The sequence below is a fragment of the Myodes glareolus genome, chromosome 13 (assembly GCF_982192425.1).
Source record: "Myodes glareolus chromosome 13, mMyoGla1.1, whole genome shotgun sequence".
Lineage (NCBI taxonomy): Eukaryota > Metazoa > Chordata > Mammalia > Rodentia > Cricetidae > Myodes > Myodes glareolus.
The window spans coordinates 10,777,495-10,798,998 of NC_142038.1; the positions used below are offsets into that span (position 1 = coordinate 10,777,495).

At 50.2% G+C, this 21,504-nt stretch overlaps 1 protein-coding gene across 1 annotated transcript; it reads left to right on the forward strand.

Moving 5' to 3' along the window:
* The first annotated feature begins 6,467 nt into the window (after positions 1–6,467).
* Positions 6,468–21,269, forward strand: Siglec15 (sialic acid binding Ig like lectin 15). The gene is made up of 6 exons (XM_048419472.3): positions 6,468–6,521; positions 13,680–13,736; positions 14,101–14,484; positions 15,196–15,567; positions 16,676–16,706; positions 18,234–21,269. The coding sequence occupies exons 1-6, from the start codon at positions 6,470–6,472 to the stop codon at positions 18,358–18,360; spliced, it is 1,023 nt and encodes a 340-aa protein (XP_048275429.3). The 5' UTR covers positions 6,468–6,469; the 3' UTR covers positions 18,361–21,269.
* Positions 21,270–21,504: the final 235 nt, after the last annotated feature.

Sequence of the window (21,504 nt, forward strand, 5' to 3'; positions counted from 1 at the left end):
TCTTGGACCCTCCCCAGTCACCCACAGCTTCAGCTCCACATTTTTAAGGTTTTTTTAAGTACAAAATCATGTCATCTGCAAACAGGAACATTTAACTTCTTCCTTTTCTATTTATATATTTTTTATTTCTTTCTCTTGTCATATTGCTTTAGCCAAAGCTATTTTTATGCTATTGTAAAAGGCGTGTTTTCAGTGACTTCCTTCTCAGTCAGTTGGTTATTGGTGCATAGAAAAGTTACCACATTTTATAAACTGATTTTTATCTTACCCCATTGCTAAAAGCATTTAATCAGATCAAAGAACTTCTGGAGTCTCTATGATAGCATTTTTACACAAGTGTGGAATTTTGTTTTGTTTTGGAGTTTTTTGTTTTTTATTTATTTATTTTGTTTTGGTTTTTGGTTTTTGAGACAGGATTTCTCTGTATAGCTTTGGTGCCTGTCCTGAAACTCACTTTGTAGATCAGGTTAGCCTTAAACTCACAGAGATCTGCATGCCTCTGCCTCCTAAGTACTGGGATTAAAGGCTTGTGCCACCACCACCCAGCGCAATTATAGTGGGCACTAAGCTCACATGTGATACACAGACATACATACAGGCAAATCAGTCACATAAAATAAAATGAATAAATGCAGACCCCATGCTTGCCAGTTAAGTCTCTGTGAGCCCATATGGTCCTGCTTAGTTGATTCAATGGGCCATGTTTTCCTGGCCACACCCAGTTTTATATGATCCTTTAGATCAAACCCGGGGCTTCGTGTACACTATTTAGGTACTCTGCTATCTGAACTACATCCCCAGCCTTTCTGTCGAAACTCTTGAAACTATGTTTTTACTTCATTGAAATTTGAATCTCATAGTTGGGAGACAGTTAACTGGATAAAGCATTTGCTGTTAAAATATAAGGACCAGAGCTTGGATCTCCAGCACCCACATAAATGTTGGGTGGGTGTGGAAGCTCACCTGTAATCCCAGTATGTGGAAGGAGGAGACAGGAGATCCCCAGGGCAAGTGGATAGCCAGACTAGCTAAATAGGAAAGCACTGTGCTTAGTGAGAGACCGTGACTCAGTACCCAAAGTGAGAGTGGTCAAGAAAGATACCTGATATCAAACTCCGGCCTACATACATACACACAGACACACACACAGACACACAGACACACACACACACACACACGTGCACATGTGTATACACACACAGACACACACACACACACAAATGTACACACACAGTCAAAAGAGCTAAATGTATTTACTCCACACAGATGGAACTCAAAATGAAAGACTAAGTCTTTCTACATAGAATAAGATGTTTCCCACAGTATCTGTGTGACTCCTACAGTAGGTTTCACATACAAAACTTCTAGAAAAAGACAAGAACAGGCTAGTTTTCCAGAACATAGTTCACGACTATGGCTAGGTATCCTGACAATTCAACATTTGCCCCAGACAGCTGGTTCCTCCACTGTCTGGTGTGGGGCTGTGTTCTCCTGGAATGCACCAGAGTCTGCTTCTGTGACCAACAAGGTGAAGGGGGAAAATGATGCGGAAAGCTGCAAATAGCATTTCCACAAAAGGGGAAATGTTGACAAGACGTGGCTGGAACACCCTCAGAGGCCAGCCAGAGGCTGAGGCCTCATTTATCCTGACTTGGAAATCCTCAATTTTGTCCCTGCTCCCAGCCTAGAGCTTGACCCACAGGCCTGCATTCAAGTCCCAATGTTTATATCAGAGAAAGTCCTGCTCACTGAGGCCTTTACCCAAGCAGAAACCTGACTTTCTAGACACCTGAGTCTGGTCTAGTCCTGAGTACCTGCATGGAGGCATTGCCCTGCCTAGTTGAGGTAAGACTAGAACACACCAGCTGAAGCCCTGAACCCAGTACCTCAAGACTCAACCAGCTCCTCTGCCGTCCGCTTTGTCCCTACAGCCCACCTGATGCTCCTGGACTTGCTTTGGTTTCTCTGGCCCAGGCTGAGAGCAGCCTAAGCACCCCAGAACCAGGTTTTTCTTTCACACTCCAAACTTTCCTTACCTTGGCCTGGGCATTGGCACGGGTGGATCGCCTACCCTTTGGCTGATTGCCGCATACAGAGCTTTACAGGGAATGTAAATCACCATGGCCTCCAGGGCACACATTCTCTTACCTGTTCCCTGGACCGTGAGATGCCATCTTCCATTTGTACCTCCTCTCCCCGACCCTACCACATACATCTCCATCCCCCGACCCCAAAGTGACTCCAGGAGAAACTGAGGCAGCAGAAGGTAGAAAGAGAGAGAACAGGCCTGCTTTGGGTAACTGATACGAAATAATGATGTCCCCACTTTATGACAGGGTTACACCCCGACAAGCCCATGGTAAGTCGAAACATCATTCAGCACTCAGGTCTCCTGAGCTACCGTGCAGAGAGATGTCACCCACCGATGGTGGCACTCCTTGTGATACTGACTTGTGATGGAACCATGGTCTCCCTGACTCCCTCCGTCCAGTGTCTTGAAAGGGGACCACACTACAAAGTGAAAAACTAAAAATCTGGAGCACAGGTTCTATTGGCTGCTTATGTCTTCCGTGGCACCTCTAAGTGGTAAAGTGGCGGGCGGAGCCCTCCTAAAGAAGACGTGGACTTATGTCACCTTAGTCCTTCCGCCGTCCGTGCCTACCCCAAGGATTTGTGTGCAGATCCAGAAAACCTTTCAGACACTCTGCAGGAAGTACATTCACACACGAAACGTCTAGGAAAAGTCAAGAACAGGCTAGTTTTCCAGAACAGTCTCAGTTCACGACTATGGCAGGGTATCCTGACAATTCAACATTTGCTCCAGACAGTGCGTCACACCATCAGCCTACCAGGAAAGCAGGAACGCGCCTGCCCAGGTGCCCAGGGCCACTCCTTTGGGGAGTTGTCCCTGGCATTGCTGCATTCGTGCCCCTCCTGTGCCCTTCCACCCTTTCTTAATCCCTTTTTGAGACGTTCGAAATTCTAGCGCGAAGCCCCGCCTAAGTGTCTAAGATGTTAAGTGCCAGGTAACCGGAGCATCTGGTGACCTTCGTATAGGCCTGTCTTTGGTGTTCTGTTCTATGACCCTGACAACATCTAGCACATAAACCAATGTGAGGTTCGACTTGCAGAGAAGTATATGTCTATTCACGAAGAGCTATAGAACTCAATGGCCACTTGGGCAGTCTCCTTGGCAGTGCACATAACTGGCTTATTATGTCATCCAAAGGGACCAGAAGGACTTTGTTTTCCACCAAACATTTGTGTCTCAAATTTGCACTGTCCCCCACTCTAGGCTAAAGAGAAGTCCATGGGGTCCCTTTGGGGAATGCCAGAGCCTGGTAGCTGGGATTCACACTAGCCAAGCCATCATGGCTATCACAACTGGAAATTTATTTGACCCCAAAGCCACTGGACATGAGTGGCCCCTCAGCGTCTTCAGATCGTCCCATATTCGTGTTGGTAAAACCCCATTTCTTTAGGTGTCAATCTGTTGCCAGGGAATTGGAATTTGATCCTGCCTTGGGCCTAAGTCATACGGTAGATGGCTGGGAGCCCTGGCCTGGTGGGTGCTATCACAGCTCAGCCCATCCTTCATCATGCTCACAATCAGTGTTGCATCCTGTCCAAAGGGGAAAAAAAAAAGCAAGTGAAAGAAAAAGAGCTGTAGGAGCTAATGGCAAGGGGTGGAAGGGCCACTCAAGTATCCCAAAGAAGAACAAAGGAGACATGCTGGGTGACGAAGGACTGCTCTCCAGACAGCCTCTCTGGGGTACAACTCTTTTCCCTCCCTAGAAAAGCCCTGTAGCCTCCATTCTCCCCTGGAGAGAGCTGTAAGGGTGGGTTATGACCTTCCATCACTTCAGGGTCAGAACAAACTTGGTTCCTCCTGCTAATTCTTGTCTCCTGAACACCGCCCTTCAAGAAGTAAGCCTTGCAGATCCTAGCCCAGTCACAGAGAGACCAAGAGAAGGTGGCATCAGCTTATTGTCCAATAATACAAACAGAAACACCTTTCGACAAAGCAGTTACTATGTGTATATACTTCATACATGTGTTTACATGTATGCCTATGCTTTTCCACACACACCCATGACTGAGCACTGGACACCCAGACCAAGCTTTGGGAAGATACCTAGCCAAGTAAACATCTAGTCTATTTATTGTTCCTTAAGAACTCTTGTTATAAACCTGGCCTACTGTGATAACAGAAGCCCTGGTATTGCAAAACCACTCCTTTGGGGAGTTGTCCTGGGCAGAGTTTACCAGCTTTGCTCTCCCCTAAGGTTCCTGCCCTTTCCTAAGCCTTTTACGTCAATCTCTCCCTTTTGCCCAGCATTCTAAATCCTAGAGATAAGATCACCAAAATGGTTAAGATGTTAACTGACACGTAAGCTTTTGTCAACTTTACAGAACCAAAAGTTTCCGGTGACCCTTGAAACACCTCTCCTCCATCTCTAGTTCTGTGCATCCACTAAAAACTGACCAAGTCTTGCCTGCAGAAACATAATATGCCAGGCTAAAAAGAATTACAGAGCTAGTTCCAGGAGATGCAGGACCATTATGATGTGTTGAGAAAAAGAAACAAGAGATGTGCCCTGAGTGATGGAGACCCCACTCAGGGTCCTGCCCTGCCCTTTCCTCCCTACAGAATTCCTTTGCACTCCTGAATCCCACAGGTGGAGCTTTGACAAGGAGCCTGTCCATCTCCTTCCAGCAACCTCTGAAGAAGCCTGATTCCTTCCCACTAATTGCTTCCCCAAACATTGGCCTCCAAACAGTGGTCAGCATGGACTTTACTGCAGTACCACTGGGATGGTGAGGCAAGGAATGAGCAAACAGACAAGAGTTGATAAAGACAGAGACAGAGATGACAGGAAAGGTAAGAGAAGGGAGAGAGGGGAAAGGACAGGAAGACGGAGAAAGAGGAAAGGGTGGGTTTAGTTTTCATTTGTAGCTGTAAAGCCCCAGGCAGAGGGCATGCCCACTCTGCCATGCTGAAGTTATCTGCCACCCACCCTCCAATGTTTCTGACACCAGCACCTTCATGTCCCAGAGCTCTCTCTCTCTCTCTCTCTCTCTCTCTCTCTCTCTCTCTCTCTCTCTCTCTCTCTCTCTCTGTCTCTGTCTCTCTCTCTCTCTCTCTCTCTCTCTCTCTCTGTGTGTGTGTGTGTGTGTGTGTGTGTGTGTGTGTTAATACTATAGATTTCCTAAAGACCAGCTCTCCCCAGTACTCAGATTTGGAATAGGAGTTCCCTGAGGATGGAAGAGGCAAATGAAATCCAGAGAAGACCATGGGCATGTTTAGTCCTAGCTCTTGGGGATTCACTTAGGAAGGCGGAGCTCCCACTCACACTTGGGGAAACCAAACCACCACCAGGACAGTCTCTTAGGAGCACGCTGTGGTTTGAAGTCCTGCGAGCCGTGGCTCATATAATCTTCACAAGCCTTTGTCTCGCAGGAATTTCACAAACTACATCGCATTTTGTCTCTTACCCCTCAATGCTGCAAACCCACTGCTGCCCAACTTTAGGAAGAACTCAGATGAGCTTCCCACCTTGCAGTTGTGACTGTATGGGATGAGAGGGGACCAAGTCTAGTCCATCATCGTAACAGAAACTGACATCACACTGCAGTCCCTATGGGTCTGTGGGTCCTCCAGGCACCATTAGCACGCACGTGTGCACGCGCAGACACACACACACACACACACACACACACACACACATTAAATAAGTTTCCAGAAGTCCTACCTTCCCTTCCCAAGGGCCCTGACCTTCACCTAATACAAGTGACGCACCTAACGAGACCACCTGAATCTATATTTAATGAGATTTCTTTCAGTGGTTTTCAGATTTCTTCGTGACCATTAACCGTCAGAAGTGCTGTTCTAAGATGCAGCCCCTCTGGAGAGGGTTCTGGTCACAAACAGAACCGGCTGCTAGTCTATGCTTGTCTAACTCTTTTCTAGCAAATCCTGACAGATACCTTCCCAGGGCCTCACATTACTGTGTTCCTACTTTGACAGGTCCCTCAACACTTTGACAAAGCCACTGCAGGAAATAATAATTTTTAAAAAAAGAAAAAGAAAAGAAAGAAAAGGAAAGAAAAAAAGGAAGAGGGTGGGGGGGACAAAACCATCAAGTATGCTAACATTTTAGAATGGGAGATTGAGAAGAGAGAGGAAATAGAGAGGGGAAAGAGCAAGGGCCCTCTTTCTTCCCTGGTTCCTTCCTGGGAGACTCACACCAGGGCTTCCCGTTTGTTTTCCATGACTAAAGCACACGGGTTCTGCCTACTCACAGCCCTGGCCACTCGGCTGCCCCTCCCCAGTTCCTCCAGCTTGTCTAGAGTCCAGTAGGTCTGCAGACTTGGCACACAGTGCACCCACCTGCCTTTGTTCTGCCCACTAAGAGGGTTCTCTGTGGGCCCGGCAGGGTAGAGGGCTGCTGGGTCTCCAGATGTTAGCATGGAAGGGTCCATCCAGCTCCTGGCCTGCTTGGCATGTGTCCTCCAGATGGGTGAGTTCCCCTATTTACTCTGACCCGGAATAGAGAAAGCCTCCACTGCAGTCTTCTCCCCTCGAAATTAGCAGCTGAGTTTGCTGATAGCCTCCAGGTCTGCGCAGGAGGAAAGCTACACATTAGAGGGCTGTGGGAACAGAGGGCAGAGGACCAAATCTTGGCCTTGTCTTGGGTTTCTAAGTGACTTGGGGCAGTGCCCTGATTTCGTGCAGCTCAGTGTTCACCACTATACAAAGACCACATCCCTATCGGTTGCTATGAGGGGAATAAATCTCTAAAATGAGGAAGAAGGCGCCGGCTCTGGACAGACTTTGGGTGTTACTGTCACCCAACTGCCCCTGGAACAAGGAGAAACAAGGAAGCCACAAGCGTGTGGTGTGCAGGGACAAGGATGAGGATGGCTCTATGTGGAGAATCAGACCAAGGAGAGAGGCTGCATTAACGTCCTAGCGGGAACACTGTGGGGTGAGTGGAAACTCTTCCCTGGGAACAGGGCTTCTCAAAGGATGCTGGGTCTACCTGATTCAGAATCAGGGGAACACAGGAGTTAAAATGCAAATTCTTTGCCTCTGTCCATGGCCTGCAGAATCAGAATATCAGGCAGCAAGACCCAGGACCCAACATTGCCAGTCACCATCTCAAGAGATGCCAATGCCCGGGGAATTGAGAGTGTCGTGGACAAAACTCAGAAGCCCTTCTCTCCCAAGCAGTTCTTTTCCCCAACCCCAGTCTGGGACATCTCTCTCAAAACCCCTTCTAAAAAGTGTCTACGCCATCGCAAGCATAACCACCTTGTGCCCCATGCTGACGTCATGGCATTCTGAGTAGTCACTCAGATGAACCTCAGTGTGTGTGGCTTCAGCTCTCTTCCCCCCGGACTCACATCCTGCCATCCCACAGTGGCAGAGACGGGGTTCAGTCAGGGCTGTTTCTTCCTCAGGGCTCCGACTCAGAAATCTTTCTGTGAGGGTGGGATCTAAGGGGTTAATTAGTCCGACCTGGACTGGCAGATGTGTGAATTGCTAAGGACTCGGAAATTGATATCTGGTGCAAACTTCGGATACCAGCCCTGGTATCCACGAGCTATGAGCAGGCCAATTGTCTAACTCTCATAAGCCCTATAGAATTGGTCCCTGTCACCGAGATCATGGAGGCCAGAAGGAAATGGAAAGGATGAATGAGAAGTCTTTTCTGTTCCCAGCAAGCATTGTGATAAAGTCTGCTCAACTGAGGAAGTTCTACTCAGGAGGACCAAAGCAGAGTAGAACAAGAACCCCCCAGGATAGGGACAACATCCTATGGTGGGCACTGGCTGCTGCCAGGATCAGCCTGTGTCTCTGCCTCTCTCTCCATCATCTCAGGTGACTGAGACAGCCACAACCACATCACACCCACGTGGCTGGAGAAACAGAACTGAAGGGGATCCCTGAAAAGAGATGGAGACTAACTAGGCCTTGCTCTCACACCCCTAAGACTCACCCATTCCGGAACCTTCTAGGTCTGTCATTAAGGAACAGAATTCCTGCTACCCACATCTTCCTCCTCTCGACTTTTCTCCACTGACCAGCTGCTCTGCCATCTACAATGTCAAAGACATAATGGCTAGAGTGAGCTGAAGGGCAGGAGAGCCAGGAAGGATGAGGTCCGTGAAGAGCTGCATACCCCAGAGACCTGCTGCCTGTTGGCAAAGTTTGATGACTAGGCCGGACATAGCTTTTCACCTCCAAATCTTGCCCTTTGGGTGCCACAATGCCTGAGAGACCACCACTCTGGTCGCTCTTGAGAACGCCCCTGCTAGCATGCCCAGGTGGTTCTGAGGGAAAGCGCTCCTCACCAATAACTGTGCCCTTCAGGCTGGTTCCAGGTCCATTAGAAATGTTAGCACTGGAGAGGGGACAGGAGCTCCAGTCTTTGATGGCTTCCAGTTCTCCTGGCATGATGCCATCCCTCCTGGAGGCTCAGGCCTTTAATGCAACCATTAGGGAAGCATCAAAAGATGCTCGAGTAGTGCCTGTAGGGATTCCACCACAATCTGCTAAGCAATGAGTGTGACTGTGTCCAGCACCTCACAGATGGTCAACACAGACTCCCAGCAAATCCTGCCTCCTTTCTCACCGTGGGACTGGTGGAAATCGTTGGCCAGCTGCGGCCGAAGCAAAGGTTTCCGATTCTGATCCAGTTTCAATACTCCTTGCCCACCCTGGGCTGCCGGGTTCCTTTCCCTTCCTGCTTGATGAATAGTGTGTTGCATTTCCTCAGCTGTACCACAATCATAAGGATGTGGCCACTTTGAGGGCCACACAGGGAGCACCAGTGGGCCTCGTGGTGCACAGCTGTGCAGCTGTTTACTGGTTAGCTAGTGGCTTACTCTTAAGTACCTAAAAGTTCTTAACTAGACATAGTTCTAAAATATTTTATGTACTGTCAATTTACCCAAATTAGGCTTTAAGATTTATTTCGATTTTTTTTCTTAATTACTTTCTTGGTTGTTTGAGAGTCTTACCGTACAAACCCAGTTGGCTTGGGACTTACTACGCAGCCTAGGCTGGCCTTCAACTTAAGATCTCCCTGCTTCAGCCTCCTAAGGAGTAGGACCATACATTTTAAAAGCTGGGGAAAGATAATGCCAGGTGGGCAGTCATCACCATGAACTGACCGTGTCTCTGGAAGGAATATCATGGCAGTGAGAACTGGCATGCCCCGTCAGCCAGAATTTTAGGTTTAGCCACTTGAGTAAACATCCAGAAACAGTATTTCGTGGAGGATCTAGCAACTCAACAAGCATAGAGTCTTGCCTAAGGTCCCACTGACAACTTCGGAGCCAGGGCTGGAGACCCTGCCTCTCCATCCAAGGGATATGCCATTGAAACAAGACAACATTGAGGAGAATGAACTTTCATCTGGTACACTTGCTCCACAGCCCCATGCAGGGTCATGATGAGTCAGAACCCTCCGGGTCTACTCCTCCCCGAATGGCACTATAGGTTGGCCTCTTCAGTCCCAGGGCACCTTTTAGCGGAGCACCTGTCACCTAGCCTGATACAAGGTCCTGGTGAGTCATGACTATAGCTTTCCTATTGTAAACAGTGCATTTACTACATCATTTCTGCTCCGTGATTTCACTGTGTCCATGGACTCCTTCCAGGCTCGGTGAACGTCAGCTACCATTCCTCGCTACCTTAAATGACCTTACAGACAGAAGCCACTTCTTAGCTTTTCAGTGTATGTTTTCCTTACCAGAGTGGGGGTGGTCACCTAGGTTCAACTATGCCAAAGCTGACATGCTCCCACCATCCTTGATGGCCACCGCTGGAGGCTGATACTTTGAGCAACAAGAAGAATGTGGGCTTCCCATTGACCCTGGAAGTTGCCAGACACAAGGCAGACAGAGAGACTCCACAGAAAGCTCAGTGATCCCAGTCAGGAGTCATCCTGGCCACTTCTTAGCCAGCAGTCAAGAGGTGCTAGCGGCAATGGCAAATGTCGCAGGTTGCCAGGAGCTAGAATCTCTGCCAAAGCAAATGTCTTTGTTCTCTGGACAATACCTGCTAAGGACTGCTCACCTTCACCTTGAGTCCTCTGGGTGGGTGAGAGTTCAAGCATCGCTCTTTTCAATCCACTCAGCAAGAAGCCCATATCTGCTAATGGGAGCCAAGATGGAGCAACACCAGCTGGCTCTGCCGTTCAGGTCCCATTTTAGAATACTCCACAGCAGAATACAGATCCGGGTGGGATTCACAGGGGCATGTTGCCTGACCTCAGAGCGACCAAGCTAAGCCTCTGTTACCATTTTCTCACAGCAAAGCTGCCTGAAGTAACGCACCACCAGCGTGCCTGCCCAGGCAACAGAGCCCTCACTACAAGCCTACCTGGGATTCTAGCTGCCTCTGCCCACTTTTGGCATTGCTGTGTTATTGCAGAGTTCATCGTGGCAGTGAGTAGCTAGGGGAATTTCCCCCCAAACTTCAAGGCAATTGCAAGCCCTCTCCCCTTTTGGGAACTTTTACCTTTAAAAACCTTAAATGTTGCTATCACCGGCCGCAGGCGTGACGGGCTATCACCGGCCGCAGGCGTGACGGGCAATGAGTAGGTGAAGAGCCGGTGGAGAGGCGTTGCAGACCTCCTGTGTGAGCTAAAAAGGCATCTGAATGTGTTGTGCAGTCCGCATAGAAGGCTGGGGAAGTAGCAAGGGGAAGCTGTATTTTACTGCATTTAAAATACTGCATTAAAATACTACTGCAGCCTTTTAAAAAGCTGGTTCTCTCTGGACTTTAAAATTGTTCCTATGCAGCTTACGTTATTTTTTCTTGATCAAATAAACCGAGGATTTTTCCATGGGGAACAAGAGAGACTATTTTACAACTGTTCTTAAGCAACTGAGCACGGAGGTTAAGACAGGAATATAAATAAGGGAGGAAAAACCATCCAGGGCAAGCCGAGTCTCTGCTACTAGTTGGTCGCCAACTGAGCTAGCCAAGTCACTTTGGGCTCTACAAGCCCCAGTTCCTCTTCTCTCTAATGGGCTAATTAATGGTGGCGTCTCAGTGGGCTGTTGTGTTTTAAATGAGATGAGGAATGGCTCCCTATAAACCCCCATTCTTCAGTAGTTTGGCCTCCCTGTCCCATCATGCTTTCTCTGCCCCTGTGATGTCCATGACTCATTCTTTCTTTTTCCAGCTTTCTGAGACAGGGGTCCATGTGTCTTGAACTCCCCATGTAGCTAAGAGTGGCCTGGATTCCCAGGACTCCTCTTCCTGCATGCTTGAGGTATAGGCCCACACTGCCATGTGTTCCGGGTGTCACACCTTATGGCTCGGTTCCCCTGTTGCACCAGGTCTTGTGGAATTACTTACATTCTCTGGTCTCTGCACACAGGCACCTCCTCTGTGATGGGTTCCGCCATCCATGTCTGCTATACATAATCCCTGTATACTCTCTACACCAGCCCCCATCCTCCTGACAACCTGACCCCCTTTCATCCCAGGGTACAGGGGAGAGATGCCAGAGCCAGGCTTGGGGGCTCAGAGAAGAATATTCTGGCAGGGCTAATTCCAGAGAACAGGGGCTGAATGGGAGGGCGCCTGTGAGTGAAAGTGGGCTGGGAACCACATCCAGACAAAGGCAACATTGTTTGGATCCATCAGAGAGCACCTGGCAGAGTGCCCCGTAATTACATGTTCACTGATCCTTCTCCATCTAGCTCCAGCAGGGCTGACGGGGTATCCTGTCCATCTCTGTCTCTGCGGCTCATATTGGATACTGCGGAAGTATCCAATAGACGTTTGCTGGGTCCATGAATGCACAATAGCAGACAATTGTGGGCAATCACTGCCTGACCCCAGGAGCTCATAAGATGCAAAGATCAAAAAAAGGTCACAGAGGGTAGGCAGCACAGGGAAACTGAGGTAGGAGCTGAGGGTGCACACCCATAATCCCAGCTTCTAGGAAGATGAGGCAGGAGGACTGCAAGTCCAAGACCTGTTGGGACTACATAGTGGGACCCCCATCTCAACAGCAACAACAACAAAACCCAGAAGAGCATAGTAGTACATGCTGGAATAGTAGTACATGCTGGAATAAGTAGTACATGCCTGTAGCCCAGCACTCAAGAGGCTGCAGCAAGGAGCTGACGAAGTTGGAGTCAGATTGGAATATACAGTGAATTCCAGGCCAGCTTGAACTACGTTGTCAGAGAGACAGACAACAGACAGACAGACCTGAGGAAACTCTTGAGACTCTTCCGCTAGAAGTGCTGACTGGATCGGCACGATCTTCCGTTTTCTCAGATTTGAAAAGCAGCCCTTTGATCACTACCAACTGAACAAACAAGTTCTTACTTAGGATAAATGTCAAGCCCTCCACTTGAATTCAAACATGTAATTCAAGTTGTCCAGAGCAAGAGATTAGCAAAAAAAAAGGGGGGGCATTAAAAATAAAACGAAAAACAAACTGTGGTTTAACTTGATGGTCTTCCGGCTGTGCACCCACAGCAGAACTCAACTGGAGGTGGTGCACCCCTCTGCAGGAGTCACACACTAGGGTCCCCTGGCGCAGGGTTTGAGCAGAAAGGAAAAGGGGGGAGGCATACGGGAATGACCCAGTCTTTCCCATCAGGAGACGGTAACGAGTCCAAGAGTAGACACAATGAGCTCCCGCTAGCGCCAGCTTGGGCTCGTCCAAGCTCCTGCAGCAATGGCTGATCTGGACGGCTTCTGTACAGGGGCGCCCTGTTCACCCACAGGTGCATGGGCTCCGTGGGAGATGGGCTACCAGTGGTGGCCTGAGGGTATTCTTACCCGAGAGGTCAGTGAGGCTAACTGACCACAAAGAGCAGTGGGCTTAGCATGGTGGGATGCGGGCACCACGATGACAATGAATGATGGGCTGGCTTTTTCTTACTTGCCTGACGCAGGCTTTCATTTACTCATCTCTAACAATCTTTCTCTGTCTCTTGGATGCTTTCAGGGCAGATGGCATGGTGTATATAAAGGAACTGTGTATAATACAATTCTAATTATTCCTTGTAAAGGTCCCTTTTGTGCACTGTGCCCCAGGGCACTGGCTAGGCAGGTTTGGTCACCTGCCTCCTCTTGGGGAGGTACCACCCCTGGGATAAGCCTCTGAGGCTGAGCACCTGCATCCTCAAAGCCACAGCAACATGGGGCCAGGTGGTTTGAAAGTACTGGGTAAACTGGAGGCAGGGCTCAGCTTCCAAACCTTAGCTTCACATTCTGAAGAATTGTCACTGGGTAGAAGATAGGGCAAGTGAGTCTAGAGGTGGCCCCTTGCAGAGCAAGGAGGCAATACAGCCCCTACCACTCTGACCTTGTCTATCCCTGTCTGGACACTAGCATGTAGGAAGCCAACCCAGGACACAGTCCTCTTGGGCTGACCCTGACACTAAAGGTTGAGTTCCTACCAACTCAACCGTATGCTTCAAAACACTGTCCCCTCCAGGGCCGCAGTTTCTCCCCTGCAAATGAGACCGTTATTGCCTTCAAATGCATCCACAGTTTCACGCCTTTAGGGCACTGTAATGCAGGCTGTGGGTGCAGGCAGTTCTGACTTGAACACTGATTTGGCTTCAACTTGGCCAGTTATTTAACTTCTTCGTGCCTGGGTGTATTAACATGTAACATCTGTGCCCATCTCTAGGATCACTTGTGAAAACTGGAGATGCTCTGGCGGATCTGCACAACACAGAGGCGCACAGTGAGTGATTTTATCATCTTAAAGATCCTGTAACCACGGGATAACGTAGTGTTTCGGGAAATGCACAGGTTTCTGATAGAGAGAAATGCTAAAGAGTTGTATCTGTCACTAGGTCACATGCCACGAAAGAGGCAAACCCAAAGAAGGGCCTGGAGAAACATCCATCCCATCCCCCTTCCCTTAGTCATGGTAGAGGAGGGAGATGGCTCTAAAGCCAGGAAGTGGGGTTCCAGCCGAAAGGAACCGCTTGCTGCCTGAGTACTAGTGTTTACAGCCCCTCTCGGGGCATGGGGTGGGGAAGATGTCGCCAGAGGCCAGGAACCCGGTCTCCCCAGGCTAGGTCTGATGTGTTCCTGGCCGGCAGGCGTGCCGGAGCAGCGCTGGTCCATGCAGGTGCCCTCCGAGGTGAGCGCGGAGGCGGGCGACGCGGCGATGCTGCCCTGCACCTTCACACACCCGCACCGCCACTACGACGGGCCGCTGACTGCCATCTGGCGCGCGGGCGAGCCGTACGCCGGCCCGCAGGTATTCCGATGCACCGCGGCGCGAGGTAGCGAGCTGTGCCAGACGGCTCTGAGCCTGCAGGGCCGCTTCCGCCTGCTGGGCAACCCGCGCCACAACGACCTGTCACTGCGAGTCGAGCGCCTCGCCCTGGCGGACAGTGGCCGCTACTTCTGCCGCGTGGAGTTCGCTGGCGACGCCCACGACCGCTATGAGAGCCGCCACGGGGTCCGGCTGCGCGTGACTGGTGAGGTGGGCTGGCGGCGGAGGAGGTGGTACCCAACTTCCCCGCATCCCTGTCCTGAGAGCCTACTGGGTGCCAGGGAGGCCTCTGAGAACTTGGTAGAAATTCAGAATTCAGATCCAGAAAAGGCTGGACTGGGGCGGGTAGGTCATGTCCCGATGCTCATAAACACCGGTAACTCTCAAGGAAGGAGAGAAAAACAACCAATAATCCTAACCTGGCAAGGGGTACAGGAGGAGTACGTGTCCCCTGCACTGAAAAATTTCTCACCCCAGCCCCCAACCCCTGCACATCCCTTGTCCCTAGAGCACTACGTGAATTGGCCCCTCCCTGCGGTTGTGACCCTTTGGTCACACACAGTTGAAAGCCCAGCAATCCAAGCAATATCTAACCCTAACCCCTAACACAAGTATTAGTTTGCCAAATCTCAGTGACCCCGTAAAATAAAGACAGTTGTGATCATCAATTTACATATGGAGAAACTGAGGCAAAGAAGAAAAATAGCTTGCTAAGGCCACTGCTGCAATAAGATCCAGACAAAGACTCAGACAGCCTGGCGCCCAGGTGTTCCTCTCTTCTCTCTGGGCACCCCCACTACCTCACCGTTCCAGTTTGGAGGTCGCTACCCCTTGCCTTATCAAACCGTAGCCTCTCTCACGCTCCCGGGGCACTGTCCTCTGCTGGTTAACCCGCGCCCGCCTTCTTCCCCCGCAGCTGCACCGCGGATCGTCAACATCTCGGTGCTGCCAGGCCCGGCGCACGCCTTCCGCGCACTCTGCACTGCCGAGGGGGAGCCCCCGCCTGCCCTCTCCTGGTCCGGCCCCGCCCTGGGCAACAGCTCAGCGAGCGAGCAGAACCAGGGTCACGGCTACCAGGTGACCGCCGAGCTGCCGGCGCTGACCCGAGATGGGCGCTACACGTGCACGGCAGCCAATAGCCTGGGCCGCGCAGAGGCCAGCGTCTACCTGTTCCGCTTCCGTGGCGCCCCCGGAGCCTCCACTCTGGCGCTCCTGCTCAGCGCGCTGGGTCTCAAGGCGCTGCTGCTGCTTGGTGTTCTGGGTGTGCGCGCCACCCGCCAAAGACTAGGTGGGTGCACCCCAGATCTGGGTGGGGACGAGGGGAAGGACAGAGGCTTTTTCCCCCTTTCTGGCAGACCATCAGAGCATCCTTTCTCCACCTGAATCAGCTCAGTTCCTTCTCTGCCTGGAGCCCGGGAGGCAAGACCTGCTTGAGGCTCTTTGCACAGCATGGAAGGCGAGGCTCTGCAAAGTAGCTTGCTTTTTGCAGTCACACAGATGGTGACCCACCCAGTCCTGTCAGGTGTAAAGCAGCTTTTTGTTGCTGTTGCTGCTGCTGTTGATTTTTGATTTTTGTTTTTAACCATCACACTACAACTCAGTGTCCCTAAAGGTCAGGCCTCAGGCTTCCCCTTACATTGTAACAAGCATCTTGAGGCCCTGAGGTTATGCATCATGATGCTGGCCACACGAAGATGCCAGGATGTGATTCCCTGCCAACCCGTAAGAGGCTGAGTCAGCAGAGCTTTACGGTAGCCCCTTAAGAAAGGTTCCTACAGACCCCAGAAACTGTAGAAGGCAGAGGACATCTTGCTATTCTGAGGCCTTAAAAAGAGAGGCGAAAACTAAGCAGAAAAATGTAAGGCAAGGGAGCTTGGAACACATGAACGGCACACCTGGCCGGGGAACTCGCACTTTTAGAAAGCCTCTCCACACTGCATCCCAGCCCTTGCTAGGGTGTCTGCTTGATGAGCACCCCGGAGAGGGAGAGACTTTCTCAGAGCCTTTCGGTTCTTCCAGATGAGGAACATTAGCCTCAAACTCTCCAGGGATGAAATTGCTCAGCTGCTAATCTTACTGTGACCCTGCCGTTCTTGCTGGTCTCTCAGACTTAAGGAACATGTTGCATTTCATGGTCCTCCCTCAGAAAGGTGGTTTTGCTCTGCTGGACCACATCCCCTTAACCCACCAGTTAACTCCTATTCGTCTACGGGATTCAGGCTTCATAGTCACTTTGGCTAGCTGTCCATCTGCAGCCTGTTGCACATCTCCTGGGGACCCCTGCTCGCAGTGGGGTGGGGACCACGTCACGCAGTAGAGCGTGCGGCTGACATGTATGTAGGTTGGAGTTGACAATGTAAAATCACACCTGCTCTTTCTCTGTATCCCTCACACAGATCACCTGGTCACTCAGGACACCCCTCCACGGTAAGTGCTATTGCTGCCCTTCCTACCCCACTCATGCCTTGTCTCATTGGCCCAGGGATGCTAGTTTCTCAGAACTTGTAGTAGGAGGGGAAAGAATAGACCTGGGACAAGGTTAGGGCAGTAGGCTGGATCAGGGCCTGTGTCATACCCAAAGTACCCTGCAGCTCCATCCCGCACACCATTCTCAGAACAGAGTAGGCCAGGCTGGCTTGTTACCCAACTCAACACACAAGGAGCTTGGTATCTACGACCCTAAAAGTTAATACCACCAAGCTGTTGCCTCCTGTTTCTCCCAGCGTTCTAGAAAAGCTAGCCCTGTAAGGATACTGTGGTAGGAAGACTCATTCTCCCAGGTTTAGCTCTGCTTTCCAAACAAACTCACCAAGAACCTGACTTAGATGAGGGGTCTAAAAAGACATTAACTGGGTGTCCATTCTTTCCTCTAGTAAAGGCCCATGTTGAAGGAGAAAGAACTTGATGCTAGAGTACTCTGCCTGGTGCTGGCTGAGGGACCCAACTCTTCCCAACTGCCTGCTCAGGTCTTGACAATTTGTCATCCATTTATTTCCTTTATTGATGCAGAATATGACCAAAATCACACTATGTAGTTCAGACACCTACAAATACTTACTGAATAAGGAATATGGCAGGAAATCATTTGGATGCTAAAGAGACAGAAAAAAAAATCCAAACTTGCACTCCAAGGTGTGCAGTTTTTCACAAGCACTTAGCAAGACCGTTTTTAGATTGTTGAGTTGTAACAGGAATTGGCCCTGGTGATGATGCAGAGCCCCAGTGTGTGGCCAGTTGGCTGTGACTCCTTGAGATCAGGATACTTTGTCTGAAGACACAGCCCTGAAGAGAGCACGCTGGAGGCTGGAGCCTAGGGAGGCCAAGGTGGTGTGTGTGTGTGTGTGTGTGTGTGTGTGTGTGTGTGTGTGTACACATCCCAGGGATGGAAATTGCAAGTACAAAGGTCAGGTGGGCTGTGGGAGGGAGGCATGAGGAGGACATGGAACTGTGGGGTGGGCAGGCAAGGCTGGAGGTGAGTCTGAGTGACGTGGAAGTCAGAATGCTTTTGGGTGCTGTGTGAGAGGTCGCATTTGAGCAGACAGGTCCTGGAGGGAGACCCAGGAGGCTTTGTTTTCTTCTGTTCTGACAGCAACCAAGGGAAGGGCCTCTCTGAGGGTCAGGGAGGGAAAGAGGACACTTAAGGTTGGAGTCAAGCCCTGGTCACAAAGATGAGGAGGGAAGAGAGAGTAAGGGAAGGGTGTGTGCTTAGAACAGATGATGGGAGGTTGGAGGTGTGGGCATCTGGAAAGCAGTCAGACCTGGGGACACTGGGGACACTGGGGGCATGGAGCTGGGTTGGGATTTTTGCAGGAGATGATGAGCATGGTTAGGGACGCTGTCACCTGCAGCACCTCCCTGTCCTGCGTTAATCAGCCTTGCTGGATCTGGCTCCATTGCCTCCCACATGGTGTCCTCCTTGACCTGGGTGGTAAGTCAGTTTCCTCCTGTCTGCAGGTCCCAGGCTCAGGAGTCCAATTATGAAAATCTGAACCAGATGAGTCCCCCAGGCCACCAGCTGCCACGTGTTTACTGTGAAGAACTTCTGGGCCATCATCATCCAGTCGTGCACCGTGAGAAATGAAGGACAGTACCAGGCTAGACCTGTGCAGCTCCTCCTAATTCCCCAGGTTTCTCAGCAGCCATGGGCCAGGCGGCTTCCAGGGGGACGCAGGACCCTGCTCATAGAGGTTCAGAGCCTTGTTGTAATATGCCAGTGGAGCCAACAATCAGGATGTGTATATATATACATATATATACACATATGTCCACCTGAGCCTTAGAATGAAACTGTCCTTGTTTGTTCTTACTTAGAACTATATAGTAAAGCAGATGGGAAACTAGCCATAAGGTCTGGAGGTCCAGGCTCCAGCCTGCTCTGGTACCAACTTGCAGTGTAGACCAGGACACATTCTTCACGTCTCTAGGACTCATGATTCTCCATGACTGGCCAGTTTGTCTGAACTGAGGAAGCAGGAGATCCGAAGGAGCTGTGTGAACTGCAAACCTATAGCAACGGTGGGCCTCTGGACATGCAGAAGTGAGGTAAATGCGCAGCCTTGGGAGAGCAAAGCACTCCGGAGAACAACTCTGGGACTGGAGCTGTCCAAAGTGCTCAGAGAAACAGCAAACCCTAGAAACTTAGTAGCAGGAAGAGACCTGGAGCCTCCTGAGGTCTCCACGGGGACCATCCCAGCCCTCTGCCCAACTGTGATCATGTCAACGGATCCACACTGCTTTCAGCTGGGACCCACCAGGTGAAGGAAACTGGAAATCCATTGTCTCAAGCATCTGAAGGCTTTGAGACATATGCCAAGAACTGGAAGACCTGAAGGGGCACTGGGTTCTAGTGAATAAGGCAGCCGTGGCTCTGACCTCCCTCTCAGCGTATACCCTCCAAGGATGCACAAAGTCCAAGGGCACTGGCACCCTCTCCCCACCTGTCTTCCATCCCATCCAGGCGAACTTCAAGAGCAGAACTTTCCTTAGTTATACTTCAGTGTGCGTTGTTGATCCTGTCGAAGAAGAGGTGGACTTAGGACCAAGTCAGCCCCGAGACAGGAGGCTAAAGAGACCATGTTTGTCCAGGGACCATCTCTACAGGTTGAGGACAGTGGGCTTCCAGGTTTTCCTCGACACCAGTAAGAGCTGTTAAGAGATCACAGGCGTTGACATCTGGACCTCCTTGCAGAGGGGAGCTTTAGAGCATCTCCAGCAAGAGACTTGCATCACCAAGGGTAAAGATAGGGGCATGGTTACCGTGCAGATTAGCACATCATTGGCCAAGAGAATTCTATGAATTGCTGCTTACATACTTTGTTGTGTTATGAATTCCTATGTGAGATTATGAGACTGGAAATGACATCATCAGTTGGGGGGAGCTAACAAGCCCTAAATCACGTACTGCTGTAACAAGCCCTAAATCACGGTGGCTGAAAATGGCATTTGTTTTGCACTGTATTAGAGTTCTCTAGAGGAACAGAATTTATGGAATGAATATGTGGAGGGAGAAAGGAGGAGGGATTTATTAGGATGGACGGGTGACAGGCTAGGTTCAGTTAGTCCAACAATGGCTGTCTACCAAAGGAAAGGCCAGAAATCTAGGAGTTGTTCAATTCACTAGGCTGGCTGTCTCAGCTGGCCTGCAGTATATTCCAGACCTCCAAAGAAGGAGGCTCTGATGTCAGTGCAGGAATGGACTTGTCAGCAGAAGAAAGCACAAGCCGGCACTGAGAGCAAGCTGCTTTCTTCTGTGTCCTTCATAGAGGTTGCTAGCAGAAGGTGTGGCCCAGATTAAAGGTGGATCTTCCCATCTCAAAAGATCAGGATTAAAAGTGAGTCTTCACACTTCGAATGAATTAATTAAGAAACACCCTCACAGGTGTGCCCAGCCACTTGGGTTTCAGTTAATTCCACATATGGTCAAGTGGACAACCAAGAACAGCCACCACGCTCATCCCATTCCCATTGCAGGTTGGCGGGGAGGTTTATTGTTGTTGATTAGGAAACCAGATTGCAGGGATCCATCTCTGATGTTGTGAATTGCTAGACTGGAGGCGAAAAGAATCCTCTACAAGACAGTACAACCCGAAACGGTAGATGAGGAAACTTGTGAGAACACTGAGAATTGCCTCGGTTGGTAGCACAGAAATCCCTTCCAGAAACGCTTGGAAGCCACACAGTGAGCCCCAAACCATGCATGTGAACAGGCTCACTGACCCTGTCTTGGGAAGGCTCCCTGGAAGAACATGTGTGAAGATGGTATGCATTGACTGTGCTGATGGAGGAACAGAGATTGGGAGGGAAAAAAGGGAGGGCATTTGAAGCACAGGAACAACCCAAGCAAAGATGTCATGTCTGGACAGTTATCTGTTCCTGGAGCAAGAAGGAAGGGACAGGGTGTGGACATTTGCCCCGCTGAACGCAGGGTGCTGCCCTGTTGTGGGGTACCCACCAGAGAATACTGCTCAGACATGGCTTTAAGCCAATCGAAAGTCTTTATTAGCCAGCCAGCGACTACACTGGGTGTTCGGGACCCCAGTGTGGCCTGAAGACTTTCTCAGGGTGAGCTTTTAAGCACAAAAACCATATCCTGGGCTGAGATACTTCAGTTAACAAGAACGGTTAGCCAGAAGCAGAACTACAGAGGCCAAAGGCAAGGTTAGCACATCCAGACTTTCCCAGAACTATGGACTTCGATGGATTAGCTCTGTTTTCTTTTTAGCAGGCGGTGCTGTGCTGACTTTTATGGTCTGAGTGGTACTTTGATCATGGAGTCAGTTGTGCTAAAGTCTGGGGACTTACAAAGGTCTGGGGTTCCACCCCGAGCTGGGGTGAGGGTAGCAGGAGTTGGCACTCAAGGGACTGACTTTGGTGCTAGGCTCCTGGTTCTGCTAAACAGGGCTTCCTGCTTCCATCCATCATCTCCCATGAAATCCAAGGCTTCCATGTCGGGAATCCTGGGAGCTGTTTAAATAAATATCCATGCTGGCATTGCCTGGCCCTCCTGACCCACAGGAACGGAAGGGACTAGAACTTTAAACTTTAAACCGTATCTTCAGGAGACTTTACCCCCAAGGTTTTGGTGTTGTTTAATCTTTTTCAGCCAACACACACACACACACACACACACACACACACACACACACACACACGAAAAACACCCATGCGCCTACCCCCTCCATCAACATCACTCACAGGTGCTGTTTCCCTACTGATGACCTGGCTG

Coding starts and splice junctions, on each gene's coding strand:
- Siglec15 (XM_048419472.3), top strand. CDS start 6,470: ATGGAAGGGTCCATCCAGCTCCTGGCCTGCTTGGCATGTGTCCTCCAG. Junction 6,522..13,679: donor GGCATGTGTCCTCCAGATGG/GTGAGTTCCCCT, acceptor GCCCATCTCTAG/GATCACTTGTGAAAACTGGA. Junction 16,707..18,233: donor ACTCAGGACACCCCTCCACG/GTAAGTGCTATT, acceptor TCCTGTCTGCAG/GTCCCAGGCTCAGGAGTCCA.